The sequence below is a fragment of the Cherax quadricarinatus genome, chromosome 33 (assembly GCF_038502225.1).
Source record: "Cherax quadricarinatus isolate ZL_2023a chromosome 33, ASM3850222v1, whole genome shotgun sequence".
NCBI classification, from domain to species: Eukaryota; Metazoa; Arthropoda; class Malacostraca; order Decapoda; family Parastacidae; genus Cherax; species Cherax quadricarinatus.
The window spans coordinates 27399007-27419818 of record NC_091324.1 but is presented as its reverse complement, the minus strand read 5'-3'; the positions used below and the strand labels follow the sequence as shown (position 1 = coordinate 27419818).

At 40.5% G+C, this 20812-nt stretch overlaps 1 protein-coding gene across 1 annotated transcript in view; it reads left to right on the top strand.

The window, feature by feature from the left end:
• The first annotated feature begins 7721 nt into the window (after nucleotides 1-7721).
• LOC128693923 (PAX-interacting protein 1) overlaps nucleotides 7722-20812 on the top strand; it is a 42978-nt gene continuing 29887 nt past the window's right edge. Inside the window, exons 1-7 of the mRNA XM_053783816.2 lie at nucleotides 7722-7863; nucleotides 8847-9031; nucleotides 9372-9549; nucleotides 10515-11874; nucleotides 16574-17109; nucleotides 17241-17411; nucleotides 20202-20812. The exon at nucleotides 20202-20812 is cut by the window's right edge and continues 671 nt beyond it. Of these exons, the coding sequence (XP_053639791.2) occupies nucleotides 7771-7863; nucleotides 8847-9031; nucleotides 9372-9549; nucleotides 10515-11874; nucleotides 16574-17109; nucleotides 17241-17411; nucleotides 20202-20812 (3134 nt within the window). The 5' untranslated portion in view covers nucleotides 7722-7770. The remainder of the gene's footprint in view (nucleotides 7864-8846; nucleotides 9032-9371; nucleotides 9550-10514; nucleotides 11875-16573; nucleotides 17110-17240; nucleotides 17412-20201) is intronic.

The window sequence follows — 20812 nt, the reverse complement described above, 5'->3', positions numbered from 1 at the left end:
TGTAAAGGACCCCAATGGATATGTCACTTTGTCTGACTTTTTTTTAGATTATCCTAGGTAATTTACACTGATAATTGTACTAGTGTGTACCTGTGTCTAAACTTAAAGATGTAGAACTACAGTAAGCTTACTGGCCCATGATGGACAGGTCCTACAGCTCAACCCTGCTCGCTTATAAATTTATCTAAGCTATTTTTAAAGCTACATAGTGTTGGTTACAATGACTCAACATGGCAGATTGTCCTGTTTATCTTCAACTTTTTCCGAGTTCTTTCTTGGGTAGATATTCTTAGCACCCATTTGTATATCTTTCATTTAAACACGTCTTTCACTTGTATACTTCAGCGTCATTCAAGATAGTGTAGGTTTAGCTTTCTCAGTCTATGTGTTGATAAGATTCCTTATTGATTGGATAAATTTTGTCATCATTCTCCACGCATTCCAATGCATTTATATTCATTGCTTACCATGATTCCCAGTTTTTTGTCACAATCTATATACTGAAATTCTGCATCACCTAGTGTATAAATGTGAGGGTTTTCATTCCCAAGTATTAGGACTTTGCACTTTGTCCACATTGAACTGCATCTGTCAGATTATTAATAAAGAATGAAAACAAGAATGAGCCCAAAACTGATCCTTGTGGAACGTGACCACTTCTGATTGGTTCCCATTACAATGTAAAATATTTTTTATGTAAACTAACACCGTGTCCTCGTGCTGCTACTTTCATTACCAGTCTTCTATGTGATACTCTATCAAAAGTCTTACTAAACTTCAAATAAATAACTTGTATTCTTTAACTTGGTTAACTACCTCAGATGCTTTATGAAAGTCGGTAAATTTGTCTGGAAGAACGGTCCTTTATGAATCTATGTCACTTCCATGTTGAGACTATTTAATAAAAGTATGCTCATCAAGGTGGCTTATTATATCGGCTATTATTGATTATAATCATTTGTTTGCTATTGAGGTTAGGCATACTAGCCAGCAATATGATGATATGGACTTTACTCCTAATTTCAAGATTGGAATTACATTAGATTCCAGGGGAAGCTCCAGAAGTTATTTATGGGAGGGACTTAGTGATGGCATTCTGGAAGAGCCTAGGAAACTTGTCTTGAATCAGCGTTATTATTATTATTATTACTGGACAAGGTTTAAGGGTAATGATGAAATGTAGGGGAAAAATTCAGATCCTTGGCGCTGCCCTTGCTCCACATCTGCAAGACACATCTACAGTGATACATTAAACAAGTTCGTTAATGACTCACTAAATTCCATCTCGCACTCTTGAAGTACCCCTTGAAAGCAGGACTTTAATCGGTCTTTTGATTTGATTGTGTCACTAGTGACTGTGATATGACTTAATTTATTTCGTTTAGACCCTCGATAATTATTAATTGCTGAGATATCATTTTTGTCTTCTTGTGAAGATCAACAGGAAAAAACAGCACATACAATCACTAGCTTGGTAATAGTTTAATATATTTATTATGCAAACCATACCCATCCTGTGGGTAGTCAAAAGATTACAGAGGCACATAATAGGTCCAGGGACTGGGTAGCAAAGCTTTGACAGCTGAACAAGTTACAGTGGTAATGAACCATTTACATGTTTATATCTGGTCACAACAGTATTGAGTTATTTATGCAGACTTGAATTAGGTCACATACACATGCAAAATAAAAGTTTCTTACTTTTTCTACAATTCTGAACTGAAAAGCAATTTTTTCTTCAGCATCTTTGGCAGGTAGACGATTCCACAGGCAGCATTGTCTCCCTTGTATAGGTACCCCAAGAATCTTTACTATTGATCTTCGTTCAGCGTTTTTTGTGCACTTATTAATGCTACCACTGCTGACCCTGACTTTTGGCCAGCTACGCCATGAACTATTCTTCCCATAAAGTTACTGGGGCTCCAGAGATATAACAGGTTTCCTTTGACGAGGATGGCAGCGCACAAAAAATCAGGTGTTTCTCAACATATGTCAGTGGTGAATGATTTAAACTTGACTCTGACTTTCCGGTCTCGATCGTCTTATCCACCAATTGTTCTGCATAGACTGCAAACGTATCTGTTGTATATATTCATACGTGTAATTCATCTGCAGTGCTTGACGAGCCACCAGCTATTCTTACTGTTACAACTAGCATATTCTTGGCCCACCTGCAGTATTGTGACCCACAGTCTCACAGTACTGTGACCGAGCAGTCCCTCCTGCAGTGTTATGACTCATTAGTCTCTCCCGCAGTATGCTGATCCATCAGTCTCCACTCACAGTGTTCTCACCCATCAGTTCCTTCTGCAGGTTCAACTGATAGAGAAATTGATCCACCTGCTTCTTCTGTTAGTCAGCCAAACACTTCACTCCTCCCTTGGCTAACAACTACTGCGCCAATCCTTCTATCAACGATAGCATTGCCTAAATAGTTGGGCTTTTGCTGTAACTGGTGTTACACTGCCACCAGACTTTGCTGTAGCTTCTGTGTCAAGATATGCTGTAGTTACTTCCGAATTAGTACACCATCCTACTCCCATTGTTGTAGTTATGGATCAGGACATCAGCATACTCTGGTAGCTTTAGTTGTGATCTGCATAAGTACATCAGCCTGCTCCTGTTGATGAATAAGACACAAGGGCAACACCTGGGTATCTTTAATGAGATATTTTGCCCACCAGGGGCTTTATCATTCTATTAAAGAGAAATGAGAACAAAGCCTTTTTTTATATAGTGAGCCAGTAGAAGAGGTTGAGCTATGCAACAGTAGTAGACGAAGTCACTTGGGTGGGGCTCACTAGTGGAAGTAGGTGAGAGCCATACGGTGGACTAGATTTTTACCAATCAATATTGTAGATTTACGGATTTGAATAAAAGTATGAAGTGTTGCCTAAAATTTGAATTTGTGATGGTTCTGAGAACTTCCTTTTGTTGTCACAATTGATTTCAGGTACATAACTTACCCTCATCTTCTCTCTCTCTACTTTCGACTCATTAATTTTGATGTCTAACTTTGAACAATATGTATTCATAAAAATTATATACATTTTTTCTATATTAAAGGTGAGTTTATTTGTTTTCATCTAGGTGTAGACTATTTTAAATTCGTCATGAAATACAGAGTTTAAAGTTAGGGGATCAGATCATGATAAAATATAGGTCGTGCCATCGGTAGAGAGTACTGGTTGAAGAGTGCAGACGCTGTGTGGCATTTATTGTCACTGATATAGAGGTGGAAGAGAAGAGGACCCAGGATCAGTCTTGGGGGATACCTAATTCAATTGACTGGGGTAGTTGAGGAAGTAGCATTTATGACTACGTGCTGTTTGTTTGTTAAGTAGGATTTGAAGTAGCTGTAACTTTAGATTTTGCCACCGAAGTGGCTAGTTTATTGTGCACCCCATATCCATCCTGTGGACGGTAGCGCGAGAGCATATGGATACACAAAAGGCCTAGGAACTAGGCCCCAAAGGAGCTGTAAATGAGCTCTCTGAGTCCGTAGTAATTAATTTTGGGAAGAATAATGTAGTCAACTACATCAAAAGTCCTACGCAGATCAATAAAAGCTAACTAAAACATTGGTTCCTTTCAGGTGTTGTATATACTTGGTTAAACTTGTTTTTGATCGCATCATTAATACTTTCTGGATCTGAATCCAAAATGGCAAGGAATATGCACATTATCTTTGATAAGTGCGAGTACAGCTGTTTGTTTATTATTTTCTGAAATATTTTTCGCAGCATTGGTGGATATCTATTGGTCTGTAACTGTTAACATTGGTCTGTTAATTTTTTTTTTTTTTTTTTTGTGTGTGTGTGTGTGTGTGTGTGTGTGTGTGTGTGTGTGTGTGTGTGTGTGTGTGTGTGTGTGTGTGTGTGTGTGTGTGTGTGTGTGTGTGTGTGTGTGTGTGTGTGTGTGGATGGGTCTTATCCTGGTTCTTTGAAACAATCTGGAAAGTGGTATTCTTCAAAGGATTTTTTGAAACATTGAAATAGGTGAAGATAATACTTGTACAGCTTTCTTATAGATAATGATGGGCATTTCTTCTATGCTACTAGAAGAAATAACATCAGGTGTTTGTTTCCATCGCAGTACAGGTGGAAACACTGGGCTTGTTTCCTTAAAACACCTGCTGTCCCTGTTCACCTAGCTAAAATGATCTGATTTTACATTTTTAAGTGTACATTCTGAATCAGCATAGAAAATAGTACTCTTGTTGTGGTTTTAAGTAATTTTGAAAATCCAGCCGAAAATGGCGAGGGAGGGGGGACTTTTTCTCTCAAAATAGAAAATGGTCTTGATGACACTTTGTTAGATTAATTACTCCCCTCAAACATGAAAAATCCTGTATATACAGCTTTCGTGGAAAGTTGTGAACTATTTTTGATGGTACTTAAGAATATGCACTTGAAAAAAAATGAAGAGACCGGGTTAGCATGACACGAGGCTGTTTTCTCTCGTCTGAATCTCCCCTGGCTGAGGCGCCTTTTACTGCACACTTATAGTAATAATAATAATGTCTTTATTTACTACAAGTACATGTACAAGGTATACAGGCTTAGATGATATCAATGACATACTACCATATAGAAAGCCGCTTGTTATGCAGAACATTTCGGGCAAATTAGGTAATTTTATCCCAGGATGCGACCCACACCAGTCCACTAACACCCAGGTACCCATTTTACTGATGGGTGAACATAGACAACCGGTGTAAGGAAACACGTCCAGTGTTTCCACCCCTTCGCTGGGAATCGAACTCAGACCCTCACCGTGTGAAGCGAGAGCTTCCCGTGGGGAGCAATTGATCCAACAAATAGCATCATGACCTGGAGTTTACCTGGAGAGAGTTCCGGGGGTCAACGCCCCCGCGGCCCGGCCTGTGACCAGGCCTCCTGGTGGATCAGAGCCTGATCAACCAGGCTGTTACTGCTGGCTGCACGCAATCCAACGTACGAACCACAGCCCGGCTGCTCAGGTACCGACTTTAGGTGCTTGTCCAGTGCCTGCTTGAAGACTGCCAGGGGTCTGTTGGTAATCCCCCTTATGTATGCTGGGAGGCAGTTGAACAGTCTCGGGCCCCTGACACTTACTGTATTATCTCTTAACGTGCTAGTGACACCCCTGATTTTCATTGGGGGGATGTTGCATCGTCTGCCAAGTCTTTTGCTTTCGTAGTGAGTGATTTTCGTGTGCAAGTTCGGTACAAGTCCCTCTAGGATTTTCCAGGTGTATATAATCATGTATCTCTCCCGCCTGCGTTCCAGGGAATACAGGTTCAGGAACCTCAAGCACTCCCAGTAATTGATGTGTTTTATCTCCGTTATGCACGCCGTGAAGGTTCTCTGTACATTTTCTTGGTCAGCAATTTCACCTGCCTTGAAAGGTGCTGTTAGTGTGCAGCAATATTCCAGCCTAGATAGAACAAGTGACCTGAAGAGTGTCATCATGGGCTTGGCCTCCCTAGTTTTGAAGGTTCTCATTATCCATCCCGTCATTTTTCTAGCAGATGCGATTGATACAGTGCCCTTTCCATTACTGTGATCTGATCCTCTCTTCAATGCTAATGTAAATAACTCAGTTTACCTTATTGCTAGTATATCTCCTTTTATTGTATCTGCTTTTCACATAGTTGAATTACTTAGCTGTTTTGATGAATGCTTTGAAAAACCGACAAGTTGAAGATTGAGACACTTATGCAGCATATGGGAATCTTTATTCAGGAAACATTTCGCCACACAGTGGCTTCATCAGTCCAATACAAAGAGGAAGGCGTAAGGAGAGGAGGAGTATGAGGTAATCAGTCCCTCAGCCTGGAGTCGATGTGTTCAGTCCATCAATCTTGTAGAATGTACAGCATAGATCCGTAGACGTGGCTTATATACTGTAGTGAGGTGAGGTGAAGCAGGCGGAGGCGGGGTCATAGTTGTACCATCCACTAGTCGAAGTAGGTCTTCGTCCAAAGGTTGAACAAGTGTTGAAGAATTCTTTGTAACAAAATCCCATGATGCTGCAGTGTCTGACAGTTGTGATGAATGCTTTGAAAAACCGACAAGTTGAAGATTGAGACACTTATGCAGCATATGGGAATCTTTATTCAGGAAACGTTTCGCCACACAGTGGCTTCATCAGTCCAATACAAAGAGGAAGGCGTAAGGAGAGGAGGAGTATGAGGTAATCAGTCCCTCAGCCTGGAGTCGATGTGTTCAGTCCATCAATCTTGTAGAATGTACAGCATAGGGCCGTAGACGTGGCTTATATACTGTAGTGAGGTGAGGTGAAGCAGGCGGAGGCGGGGTCATAGTGGTACCATCCACTAGTCGAAGTAGGTCTTCGTCCAAAGGTTGCACAAGTGTTGAAGAATTCTTTGTAACAAGATCCCATGATGCTGCAGTGTCTGACAGTTGTGATGAATGCTTTGAAAAACCGACAAGTTGAAGATTCCCATATGCTGCATAAGTGTCTCAATCTTCAACTTAGCTGTTTTAACTTTTAAGGTCGACATAAGATATTACAAGGATCCCAGTGGAAATAAGTCACTTTGCCTGACTTTTTTTTTGTTATCCTAGGTAATTTACACATATGGTGTTATGTATGATAATTTATGTAACTGTATTTATGTGTACCGAGACCGGGCCGCGGGGGCGTTGACCCCCGAAACCCTCTGCAAGTATACCTGACTAAACCTAATAACAGCAGTAACAACCTGGTGTATGAGGCCCTGATCCACCGCGAGGCCTGGTCACAGATCAGGCCGCGGGGGCGGTGACCCCAGAAACCCTCTCCAGGTATACCCAGGTATGAACATCAAAATGGTATACAATACCGACAGGTAGTTAGGTAAGACACATATGCAACAGTTAGACAACTTTATTCAGTGGCCTCTCACTACTACTACTACTACTACTACCCTGCACCTCTCCTTCCGACAGTATTTAAGTCTCCGCACTGTCGCTTGATCTTCAGATAGTTCCTGACTATGGAACTGAACTTCTCCAGGCCGAGGGACTGACAACCTCAAATTCTACGACTTTAAGGGTGATGGACTGATTACATCGTCTTCACTTCTCTACTGTTCCTGCCTACTTTCTGTATTCGACTGAAGAAGCCTACTGTGTAGGCGAAACGTTTCGGAATAAAGTTGTCTAACTGTTGCATATGTGTCTTACCTAACAACCTGTCGGTATTGTATACCATTTTGATGTTTATCTTGTCAGACACTGCAACACGTGGCATCTTGGTACAGAAAACACCCTGGACAAGCTTTTCAAGTGAGAAGTGTTGGATCTGAGAGGGACATGACCTCTCAGTGGCCTCTCACTACTACTACTACTACTACTACTACTACTACTACTACTACCCTGCACCTCTCCTTCCGACAGTATTTAAGTCTCCGCACTGTCGCTTGATCTTCAGATAGTTCCTGACTATGGAACTGAACTTCTCCAGGCCGAGGGACTGACAACCTCAAATTCTACGACTTTAAGGGTGATGGACTGATTACATCGTCTTCACTTCTCTACTGTTCCTGCCTACTTTCTGTATTCGACTGAAGAAGCCTACTGTGTAGGCGAAACGTTTCGGAATAAAGTTGTCTAACTGTTGCATATGTGTCTTACCTAAATACCCAGGTATACTAACTTGTGCTCTGACCACTGAGCTACGTTCTTCGTCTGTTTTTCGCGCCATAATTTTTAAGTGGCGCCATCTAGGTGGAAAGTTAGCGCGGGAAGCTCCCATGGAGAGATGTAAACACAACAACATATCATGGATATAGTTCATTACTTAGAAAAATTAAAAGTTTCTGACGATCTCTTCAAGGATGTAAAGTTTTATGTAACAGGGAAGGTACCTGAGGAGGTTAGTGAGCAACATTTTCTTCAGCAAAATATTATTTGAGGGAACTATTAAGAAGATGTAATGGATTTTTTTTGTCTATTTTATTACGAAGGACTGACAAAAGAACGGGTAGAAACCAAGTTGGTAATGGCCAAAAAGTGTCTGTAAAAAGAACTGGTAATAGATAGAGAAAAAGATATCTTTAAAGTGGTAATTTTCAGGGTTTCCGTGTAACAGCTCAGTATTCCGGCCATGGTTTTCTCAGTGTGGTCAGTATATTTTGTTTTTAGGACTTTTTAACTTTTATCAGTTCCTAGGATCATCATCCCTCAGGCTTTGTTTCTTTTTGTTTTAAATAATTGTCTTGTATTAACAGCTAAAACTGAGCCTCCAGAACATTATGACATTACTACAATGAATACAATGACCAGTCTAGACATAAAACTTAGAACTGCAATAGAACATAGGCATTATACAGGAAACTAACATCAGGATTAGTTTATCATCAGGTTGCTTGTCTTACAAGAAAGTTTTGTTCGGACTATTAACCTGGAAGGTTAGTAACCCAAGATAACCCAAACAAAACAAATTTTATTTTTTTCTGCAGTATACAAAGTGTAGTTTACATGTAATAAAATATTGTTAAGCACAAAACAAAACCATGGGTACTGTGTCTTTTTTTTCATTAGGGTCCTTTAATCCACTGTCCTGGATAAAACCTGTATTTAACACCTAGGTGCAAATTTTATGCTAAGTGAACAAACCCAATGTTATTACCTGTGCCAGGGAGCAAACCTCAGTGTAAGTTTATTAAGGCACAGGTTCACATAGATACAATTATCATACATAGTGTAAATTATATAGGATAACCCAAAAAGTCAGACAAAGTGATTTATTTCCTTTGGGATGAGCTGAGGATGCTACTGTCACTTCAAATTATGGATACAGTGTTGTACAGTACTGCACTGGTATACATTTTTAATTATATTATTGTTGTTTTCCAGGTCTTGAAACTTCTCACAGATGGAGGAGCAAAAGAAGATGCACACATCACAGATTACATGACACATCTTATTGTAGGAGATGAACCAGATGAAAATGACATTGGAGAAGTGAAAGATATATATGAAAAACCTGTTGTAACTCCAAGATGGGTTGTGCTGTCTGTCAAGTGTGGTAAACAGCTACCGTATCCTTTATGCTAGATATTATTCTGGTTATAAAGGCACTGTCACCATTGTAGGAAAATGAGAATTTATTTTATAAAATATGTTACTGGTGGGAAGAAGTTTATTCATAATTATACAATCAGTTTGCACAGTGATTTATTATTGGCACTTATATGGTTAGCAGATAAACTTTTCTTGGTTCAAAGTAGAATGCTTACCTTGGAATAAATTGCCATAAATGGTTTACCCTTTCCATTTCTAATTGGAAATGTAAAATGATTTCAAGTAGAAAATTTTAAAGTAATGAGTGTAAATAGCGTGGAAACTGTTTACCCAATTTTCCCTAACTACACATTGCAGATGGGCAGGATTCTCTCCTGATATCAGTCAGGTATTCTCTGGTGTGACAGCATGTGTAACACGTCTTAGTCTTGCCGACACCCTTGCGGTGTGGGGAATGATTACCTTTGCTGGAGGGAAGTGCAGTCTTGTCTTAACTAACTCCTGCACTCATCTTATTGTTGGAAAGCCTGAAGGGGTAAGACAGTGTTTGCAAGACTTAAATGTCTAGTGGGTGAAGATACATGAAGATACATGTAATACATGTATTACATGTATCTAATGGGGATGATTCATGTGTATTGGAAGATGGAGATGATATCTAGTTTGAGATGATGCATGTGTCTAGTTCAAGATGATACATGTTTTAGTGGGAGATGATACATGCACTGTATAGATTCTCAAATTCAGGTAGGCTTGGACATAAAATTATAGCTTGGCTTTTAAAATATTTAAACAAATTGCCTTATTTTATGATTTAATTTATGCTAACCTTAAGTACAGAGATGTTGTATGCTGCATCATTTTCTGACCTGTATCTGAAAACTCTTCTTCGAAGAAGGTGCCTTGAAACTGGTGAAGGACTTCAGGGCCAAGGAATAGAAGCTACACTCCCTTTCCTTGGATCAAGTCTGATTACCTTCCATTCCCCAAGCATTGTGTACCTCTATGGGTTAAGCCTTTCCCCATTATTTTAATAATTTTAATACAAGGACATATGAATTAAACAAAAGAATAGAAAAGAGATTACTGTACAGTATATGGATACTACTGCCAAAAGTCTAAATGATGTGAAAAGAAAGAAAAAATGGTTGGAATCTTCCCATCAATTTTTTTTATCATAGCAGTGAACTGAGGATAGAAACCAAACCAAATTATATAAAAACAGAAAATCAGAGAAACTAGTAAATTAAGGAAGAATTTTGTATACAATGTTAAGGTCAGAAGGAACTGCAATTTTTCTAACATAATTCAGCATTTAGTGGTTTTCCTTTTTCATTTTTTAATCTGTAAAATAATGTGGCACTTTCCAGAGCGTAATGACTTTGAGCCTACTCACATTCAATGCTGCATATCGGTAAAGTATATATATGCTGTATTCATGTATTTTTATTTATATGTATTGTCTCAGTTTTCATTTTGAATTAATTTTTACTTCTTCAGGCTAAATATAACTGTGCTTTGGAGAATGAAGATCACATAAACATTGTCACTCCTGATTGGGTACCAGAATGTCTTGCTGAAGGAAGTAAAGTAGATGAAATTGAATATCATCCACGCCTTTTAAAACAGCCAAAGTCTCACACAAGCTCTGAGCCAAGTATTGTTAGGAATAGAAAAAAGAAAAATGTTTCTCATCATAAGAGTGAAGAAATAAAAAAAAAGGAAGAGCTTAAGAGCAAAGAACCTGAAAAGTTCTCCTTCGATGCTCTAGAGTTTAGTGATGAAGAAGAAAATAGTAAGGGTGGCTCATTGTTAGATCAGCTTAAAACTTCCCAGACATGGAAACAACCTGTTACTAAACCAACTGTGACAACACGAGCTTCTGCTAGCTCCACTTCCACCACCTCTATTTCTCTTGACAAGCCCAGAGCTCCACCGACAGCACCCATCTTGACAACAACTCCACAGACTGTGACATCTCGTTCAGTCACACCTCAGCCAATACCTGCCCCTAAAGGAGTGGCTCAGAGTGTATCACAAGCATTACTTCAAAATACAGCTCAAGGATTGCCACAGGTTGCCATTCCAGTAACATCTCAAGGTTTACCACAGGTTGCCACTCCAGTAACATCTCAAGGGTTGCAGCAGGTTGCCACTCCAGTAACATCACAAGGTTTACCACAGGTTTCCACTTCAGCAACATCTCAAGGTTTGCAGCAGGCTGCCACTTCAGTAACATCTCAAGGTTTGACGCAGGTTGCTACTCCAGTAACGTCTCAAGGTTTACAGCAGGTTGCCACTCCAGTAACATCTCAAGATTTGCCACAAGTTGCCACTCCAATAATATCTCAAGGTTTGCAGCAGATTTCCACCCCAGCAACATCTCAAGGTTTGCAACAAGTTACCATCCCAGTAACATCTCAAAGCTTGCCACAGGTTGCCAGCCAGGTAACATCTCAAGGTTTGCCGCAGATTTCCACTCCAGGAACATCTCAAGGTTTACAGCAGGCTGCCACTTCAGTAACATATCAAGGTTTGCCACAGGTTACCACCCAAGTAATATCTCATAGTTTGCCACAGGTTGGAGCTCATGTAATATCTCAAGGTCTGTCACAGGTTGCCACCCAGGTGACGTCTCAAGCATCTCGTACTGTATCAACATTAGGTCCTCTTATAAGTACAAAAGCACCACCTGGTTCACAGAATCCCCAGTCTGTAGTTGCAGTATCAAGCCACAATCCCATTCAGGGTTCACTTGCAGAGACTTCCATGCTTCGTAATTCATCGCACTTGCCAAGTCAGACGCCAACATCAGTCCCTACAACGATAGCAGAAGTTTCAACAACAGCATCTGCTCCAGGTCAGTCCAGTTTCTTATGCCAAAATTAAATTTGTTATCATAGGCTTGTAAATTAAATAATTAAAAAAATACAGTAGCATAGTGCATAGAGAGAGTATAGTTTTAATACAGCCTCTCCTCCCTTACCGATGTACAGTGGTTCCTCGTTCGTAATTAATCTGTTCCTGGAGCCGTTACTATAAACGAAATTTACGATTTACGAATCAATTTTCCCCATAAGAAATAATGTAAATACAATTAATCCGTTCCTGACACCCAGAAGTATTAAAACAAAAAAATTTTTAACATGAAATATACATGTAGTACATAAACAATACAATGGGAAATGATGAATGAAACATTAACAGCATAACACTTACCTTTATTGGAGATTCTTCTTAGTGTATGGGAGACTGGAGGAGGAGAGAGAGTGGATTGTTTATAGTTTGGAAGGGGAATCCCCTTCCATCAACACCTCAGGTACCATTTGCTTTTCTGGGGTTGCTTCTCTTCTCTGTTTCTTAATACCACTAGGACCACCTTGAGAGTCACTGGAGTCCTGTCTCACAAAATAACTGTGGAGAGAGCTCTGTTTCTGGCATCTCTTTAACACTTCCCTAAAATGGCCCAAGACTTTGTCACTGTACATGTTGCCAACCTGGCTTGCAACAACCTTGTTAGGGTGATGTTTCTCCATAAAGCTTTCCATCTTACCCCACATAGTAAAAATCTCTTTAATTTCTGAAGAAGGCACCTTCTTCCATCTCTCTTCCTCCTCCTCTGCAGCTGCGATGTGTTGCTCTTCCTGCTGAAGCTCTTGCAGCTCCTCAGTGGTGAGCTCTTCATTGTGGTCTTCCACCAATTCTTCCACATCCTCCAAACTCACATCCAACCCCATGGAACTCCCCAGTGCCACAATTGATTTTACAACAGACAGGCTCATTAGGGTCAGTCCCAAATCCTTCAAAATCCCTCTTGTCGACACAATCTGGCCACAATTTTCTCCAGGCAGAGTTCAAAGTCCTGGTAGTCACTCCCTCCCAAGCCATACCTATAAGGGTTATGCAGTGGAGGATGCTGAAGTGTTCTCTCCAAAATTCCCTTAGGGTCAAGTGAGTGTCTGTGGTCACAGTCAAGCACCTGTGAAACATTGCTTTTGTGTAGAGTTTTTTAAAGTTTGCAATAACCTGCTGGTCCATGGGTTGGAAGAGAGGAGTGGTATTCGGGGGCAAGAACTTTACTGTGATGAACCCAAACTCCTCGAAAATTAGGTCATCCAAGTTTGGAGGATGAGCAGGTGCATTGTCCATTACTAGCACGCACTTGAGATCCAATTTCTTTTCCAGGAGATACTCCTTCACACTAGGGCCAAACACTTCATTGAACCACTCGACGAAAATTTCCCTCGTGACCCATGCCTTACTATTAGATTTCCAAAACACACACAATTTACTCTTCATAACATTGTTTTTCCTGAACACTCTGGGATTTTCAGAATGGTACACTAGTAATGGCTTCACTTTGAAATCCCCACTAGCATTAGCGCAGAACATTAGCGTCAGCCTGTCTTTCATAGGCTTATGTCCTGGCATTGCCTTTTCCTCTTGTGTAATTAAGGTCCTCTTTGGCATTTTCTTCCAAAAGAGGCCTGTTTCGTCACAATTGAACACTTGTTCAGGTTTCAGTCCTTCAGCCTCTATGTACTCCTGGAATTCATGCACATATTTTTCAGCCGCCTTGTGGTCCGAACTGGCAGCCTCACCATGCCTTACCACACTGTGTATGCCAGTACGGTTCTTAAATCTCTTAAACCAGCCTTTGCTGGCCTTAAATTCACTCACTTCACCACTATTTGCAGGCAATTTCTTTACCAAATCTTCATGCAACTGCCTAGCCTTTTCACAAATAAACGAAGTCATAAGAGTATCTCCTGCTAATTGTTTCTCATTTATCCACACCAATAATAACTTCTCAACCTCTTCCAGTACTAGTGATCTCATTTTTGTCAGCATAGTTACTCCCTTTGCGACAACAGCATCCTTTATTTCATTTTTCTTGGCCACTATGGAACATAAGGTTGTGTAGGGTTTCTTATACATCCTGGACAGTTCAGCCACACTTGTACCACTTTCATATTGTTCAATGATGGTTTTCTTAAGTTCAATCGTATTTCTCACCTTCTTTACCACAGGCTTGGCACTAGGAGCTTTCTTTGGAGCCATGGTAGCTTATTTAGTACTTGCAAGCACTAAAATAAATGGAATATTATGAAATATTTCGCTGGAGCACGTGAGGGGACCTTCGCTCACTGGTAAACAATGCCAGACTGGCTGCCGCCCTGGCTCACGCCGTGCGTACGCGTCCCGGACGAACTACGACTCGCGAGTCAACCTATGAAAAGCGAGTCCATGTTTATACGAAAATACCCCTATGATTGGCGAATTTTACGATTGCCGGGAACTACGAAAAGCGGGGGACCACTGTACTCGGTTACCGACGACTCGGACTTAGGACGGGCTCTCTGACCAGTATGCATACCTAAATACGTAATGTATATTAGAGCTGATTTCCTCTGTTCTGTTTATTACAATATACAGTACACTACTGTATAAACATTTAAAAATATACCAGAAATGTTATAAATGGTGCAAAGGTGACATTAAAACATTATCTAAGATAGTTGACACAAACCCACTACCATTATAGTATGCTCCTCACTTAGTGATGAATTCGTTTACCGACGAGGTTTCAGGAACAGAACTCTGTTGTTAAGTGAGGAGAGGGTGTACAGAAGTTTTTCCCTTGAATATACCGGCACATAGGAGAGAGAAGCTTATGACGACATTTCAGTCCGACTTGGACGAAGTGACTTGTAAATGGTCCAAGTCAGATCGAAACATCATCATAAGCTTCTCTTTCTTGTGTGCAGGTTATTTGTGTATTGTTCCAGTCACGGTATTATGCCTTTTCTTTTGAAGTTCATAGTATATACAACCTTTTGGGGAAAGTCTAAAATTAACATGTCATTTATAAGTGTTGGCTCAGGACTTTTCTTTAGAACACTTAGGGTTTGTAGCCCACAATACCTTGACCAAGAGAAGAAACTGATCTGCAGGAAATTCAATAAATTAGGTTACCCTAAATGGTTTTTACAGTTAAGGCTCACTAAATCTAATAGAAATTACTGTAGCTCACAACACTGACACCATTCAAAATACAGTGGAACCTCGGTTTTTGTCTTTAATTCATTCCAGAGAGTCTGATGAAAACTGAAGAAATATTTCCCATAAGAAATTATGTAAATCCGATTAATCCGTTCCAGACACCCAAAATTATTAACAAAAAAATACATTTTATAGAGAGTAACTATAGTTTTACATACAGAAAACAATGAAAAAATAAATATGAAATGGATTAATGAACATTTAAATCACTTTTACCTTTATTGAATACTCTTGTTGGCATATGGAAGATGGCGAGGAGGGGAGAGGGAGGAGAGGTTATCTCTACCACCATCACTACCACCCTCTTCCACCATCACTACCACCCTCTACCACCATCACTACCACCCTCTACCACCATCACTACCACCATCACTACCACCGTCACTACCACCATCACTACCACCGTCACTACCACCCTCTACCACCCTCTACCACCATTGAATTCTATCGTGTTTCTCGCCTTCTTTATCAAGGGCTGGCGCTCAGAACATTCTTTCGCCCCGTGGTGGCTTATTTAGCAGTTTCACTCAATAAACAAGCATAAAAAACCATAGATTATTACAAAATGTTTCATTTGAATGCACAGAGTAACGTTCACTCGACGAGACACAAAGCCAGACTGACTCACAGTACGTGCGTGGGATGCTTTGTGTGAGTGCAGGCAGACGGACACGTTCAGTATGGTGGATGAAATTCGAAGTGATGAACGAAAACTGGCACAATGTATTTTGATGAAAAAAGTCGTCGAAAATTGAATTCGACGAAAAGCAGGGCAAACGAAAACCAAGGTTCTACTGTGTACACATCGACTTGTCCTGTATCATAAAACCACATGCGACAACCTGTATAAGGTCACTAAAATTATACCTTATTATGCCAACAGCTTAGTCTGTTTATCTGAAGACCACAAGACACCTATATTCCATTCAATACCATGCAAGGATTGTAACCTATTGTACATAGGGTAAACTTGTAAAAACCTAGGCACAAAAATCTCTAAAAACAAATGATCCACTAGGTATACACAAGAGAATTCAACCATTTTTTTTCTTTTTTTGTATGTTAAAACGTGGCTACAACATTCACTGGGAGGCAGCAAAAATATTGCACAAATTCAGTAGCATGTTGAAATGAAAATCATTGAAGCAGTGCCACTGCTAACTTCAGCATTTCTTAAGACTGCATATATGCAGTGTTTTTACCAAATTTGTTGGCAAGTCTTTCCATCCAATACAAGAAATATTGTCTAGTAGGAAACTAGACAGTTTCCTACAGGATGTGCTTAATTGGCTGGACTGTGATGTCTGTGGGGGTCTGTGGGCTACAGGTAGAAATACTCTGGCTGATTAAGAAATTACCAAAGAAATCTGTTCAAAGACTAGGCTGCATGACTAGGAAGCCTATCTAAATGGGTCACAGATATGTTATAGGCATAGTAGGTGGTGTGTACAGAACTATAATTTTATGTATCACTAATTTTTTTTTATCCCTTACAGTTAATAGCTCTCGGCTAATACCACCCACCTCTTCTCGTGTTGCACCTCCAAGTGCTGTCCGTGTTAATCCTCCAAATATATCGAGAGTTACTCTACCCACTGCCACCAGGGTAACTCCTCCCAATAATTCTCGGGCAACTCCACCTAATGCATCTCGGACAACTCCTCCAAACGCATCTCGTTCAACTCCACCAATGGTTTCACGTGCAGCTACACCCATTTCTTCTCGGACGACCCCTCCCATACCTGCACGGGCAACTCCCCCAGCAAACTCCCGTACCACACCTCCAATAACATCTAGGACCACTCCTCCAATTACTTCACGTGCTACACCTCCAGCAAGTGCCCGAGTAACACCTGAAATTATTTTTCGCTTAACTCCTCCTAATGTGGCTGGATCAGTACCACGTGTACCTTCAATGCCCGTCACTGTTGCTGGCTCTTCTGTTCGTGCTCCAGGAGCAGTGTCACAAGTTTCACCAGGTGGCATTCCCACACCTAATATGCCAAGCACTGTTCCACAGCAAGTACATTCAGTAAGTTGATGAGTACACCTTTACATGTCATGATAAGATAGAATTTTATTGACTTATGCTCTCCTGTGTTACATGGTACCAACACTGAATTCGTTTCTTGATTTTAACATTTAATTTTTTCTTTGAAATAGGTTGCTATTCCGGGAGCAGTTGTTCGTCTTCCACAAGGAGTGACGCCTCATCAGCTACAAATGATGTCACCCAATGATCGACAGGCATTCCTTCATAATCTTCATCAAAAGCAAATTCAAGAGCAACAAACTAGAGGAAAGCCAAGAGCAGGAAAACCTTCTGGTCCACAAGTGAGTTATGGGTATAAAACAATAAAAAGTGTTATTTTAAAGAAACTTTCAGTTTGGAAAAATATCAAATGGTAGTTTGTGACCATTAGACACATTATCATCTATTGGTTACAGAAGTTTAGTTTCAAGTCTAATAGCATTTTTTAAAATGAATTATTTGTGAGCCTGGTTCCAGGATCCTACAGCAATTTTCACCTGATAGTGAGGACGCATACAGTGGAACCTCGGTTTTTGTCCTGTCCAGTTATCGTACAATTCAGTTTTTGACCACTTTTCGGTGAAATTTTCCCCATTTTCATACATCCGCTCAGAAATCGTCCATACCAGACACGTACGCCTGCCCATGGGACACAGCCATTTGTTACTCAGTCTGCCTTTGTTACTCGTAGAGGGTGGTAATGGTTGTGATGGTGATAGAGGGTGGTAGTGATGGTGGTAGAGATAACCTCTCCTCCAACTCCCTCCTCACCGTCTTCCAAATGCCAACAAGAGTCTTCATTATAGGTAAAAGTGATTTAAATGTTCATTTATCCATTTCATTGGTGCTTTATATTTATTTCTCATTGTTTTCTGTATTTAAAACTATAGTTATTCTTTATAAAATGTATTTTTTGTTCATATTTTTGTGTGTTTCCATGGAGAAGTGGAACAGAATTCTTCCTCCGTAAGCCATGCGTGTCGTAAGAGGCGACTAAGATGCCGGGAGCAAGGGGCTAGTAACCCCTTCTCCTTTTATATTACTACGTAAATATGAAAGGAGAAAGTTTTGTTTTTCCTTATGGGCCACCCCCGCCTCAGTGGGATATGGCCGGTGTGTTGAAAGAAAGAAAGATTTTTGGGTGTATGGAATGGATTAATTGGATTTACATTACAGTGGAACCTCAGTTTTCATCATTAATTCATTCCAGAAAGTCTGACGAAAACCGAATTTGACGAAAACTGAAGCAATATTTATCATAAGAAATAATGTAAATCCAATTAATCCATTCCAGATACCCAAAAGTATTAACAAAAAATACATTTTACAGAGAATAACTATAGTTTTACATATTGAAAACAATGAGAAATAAATATAAAGGACTAATGAAATGGATAATATCACTTTTACCTTTATTGAAGACTCTTGTTGGCATATGGAAGACACGAGGAGGGGAGAGGGAGGAGGAGAGGCTATTGGTTGGAAGGGGAATCCCCCTCCATAAGGACTTCAGGTATCAAGTCCCTATCCAGGGTTACTTCCCTTCTTTGTCATTTACTGGCACTGCACAAAAAAATCTGTCCACAAAGGTCTGTTTCTGGCATCTCTTTAAGATTTGCCTAAAATGGGACAAGGCATTGTCATTGAACATGTTGCAGACAGCTTGCAACAGCTTTGTTAGGGTGATATTTCTCCACAAAACTTTGCAACTCGCTCCACTTTGCACACATGTCCTTAATCACTGAAGAAGGCACATTCTCTCCTCCTCTGAAGCAATTTCCTCAGCTGCAATCTGTTGCCGTTCCAGTTGAAGGTGTTGCAGCTCTTCAGTGGTTAGCTCTTCCCTGTGGTTGTCCACCAACTCTTCCACATCCTGGCCACTCACATCCAACCCCATGGACTTCCCCAAAGCCTTAGTAGATTCCACAACAGGTGTAGGGTTGTCAGGGTCAGCCTCAAACCCTTCACAATCCTTCTCTTGAACACATTTTGGCCACAATTACTCGCCTTCTTCATCGAAGGGCTGGCACTCAGAACTTTCTTTGGCCCCTGGTGGCTTATTTAGCAGTCACACTCAATAAGCAAGCACAAAAAACAATAGATTATTATGAAATGTTTTGGATGAACACGCAGGGTATTGCTCACTTGACGAGAAACAAAGCCAGACTGACTCAGAATGCGTGGGATGCTTTGTGTGGGCACAGGCATGTGGACACGTTCAGTACTGCGGACCGACGAAAACCGTGGTGATGAACGAAAACTGGGACAAAATTTTGATGAAAAAAGTCGTCAAAAACCAAATTCAACAAAAACCAGGGCAAATGAAAACTGAGGTTCCACTGTACAGTGAACCCCTGGTTAACGATATTTCTTCACTCCAGAAGTATGTTCAGGTGCCAGTACTGACCGAATTTGTTCCCATAAGAAATATTGTGAAGTAGATTAGTCCATTTCAGACCCCCAAACATACACGTACAAAAGCACTTACATAAATACACTTACATAATTGGTCACATTCGGAGGTAATCGTTATGCGGGGGTCCACTGTATTTCTTATGGGAAATATAACTTCAGTTTTTGTACAAATTGGTTTTCGGCCGACCTGGAACTGATTAAAGATGAAAACCGGGGTTCCACTAAGCATTCCCCACTAAATTCTATCCAAACTGTAAATACAGTGGACATAATTCAGTGTCTAGTAAATACAGTATTGTACCTAAAATATTTTGTTCAATGTTCCACAATCTTTGTCAACACAGCCCCTCAAGGAAGGTTCCTTGATGTTGGTGAGGGGCTCCTGATTTAGGGAATTGGATCTGTGCTCCAGTTCCCCGAATTAAGCCTGAATATGCCTTCCACAACCCCCCCCCCCCCTCGCCAGGCGCTGTATAATCCTCCGGGTTTAGTGCTTCCCCCTTGATTATAATAATAATAATAATTGTCAACACAGAAGTAATAAATCATTATTATTTTGTTAAGGAGAAGATCAGCATAGACAGGTAGAAATATTTTTTGTCAATACTAATCTCTTTAAATGGTTAGTTTGTCTTGTATTATCTTTTTATTTTCATCATGTATCATTTAATTTTCAGTATAAGCCTGGTGTTCGCTATGCTTCATCTGGTATGCATGTTGCTGCTCCGGGAACTCCTCCAACACCTGGTACACCAGTTTCAACCTGGCCAGGGCCAAGTCAAGGCACCCCAGGCGTTCGACCCACCATGACCACTGTTGGTCCTGGAACTGTTTCAGTGTCATATCCAGCTGCTCAGCTACTTACACAGGCTCCAGGAGCTCCTCCAGTTGGCTCACCTGGAAATTCAGGGGATGGTGTACGACCTGGTTGGCCAAGTCAAGGACAGCAACAGTACCAAGGTCAACCTGCTCCAGGTACTCGAGTGGTTGTTGGTCAAGCTGGTTGGCAACCACAGCAACAGCAGCAGCAGCAACAGCAAGCAGGGCTAAGACCACAAACTCCAGCACCTGGGCAGCAGCCAACACCTCAAGGGTTATTACCTCAGCATATGCAACAATTTCAATTACAGATTCAACAGCTCCATCAGCAGTTTCCTCACTTGTCATATCAGGATGCTTCGCAACTTATTCAACGTATTCCTACACACTTTCGGCATATTCAGCAACTAGATAATGCTCAGCGCAGTGATTATTTGGCTCAATTAGACACTAAAGAAAGACAGGTTGT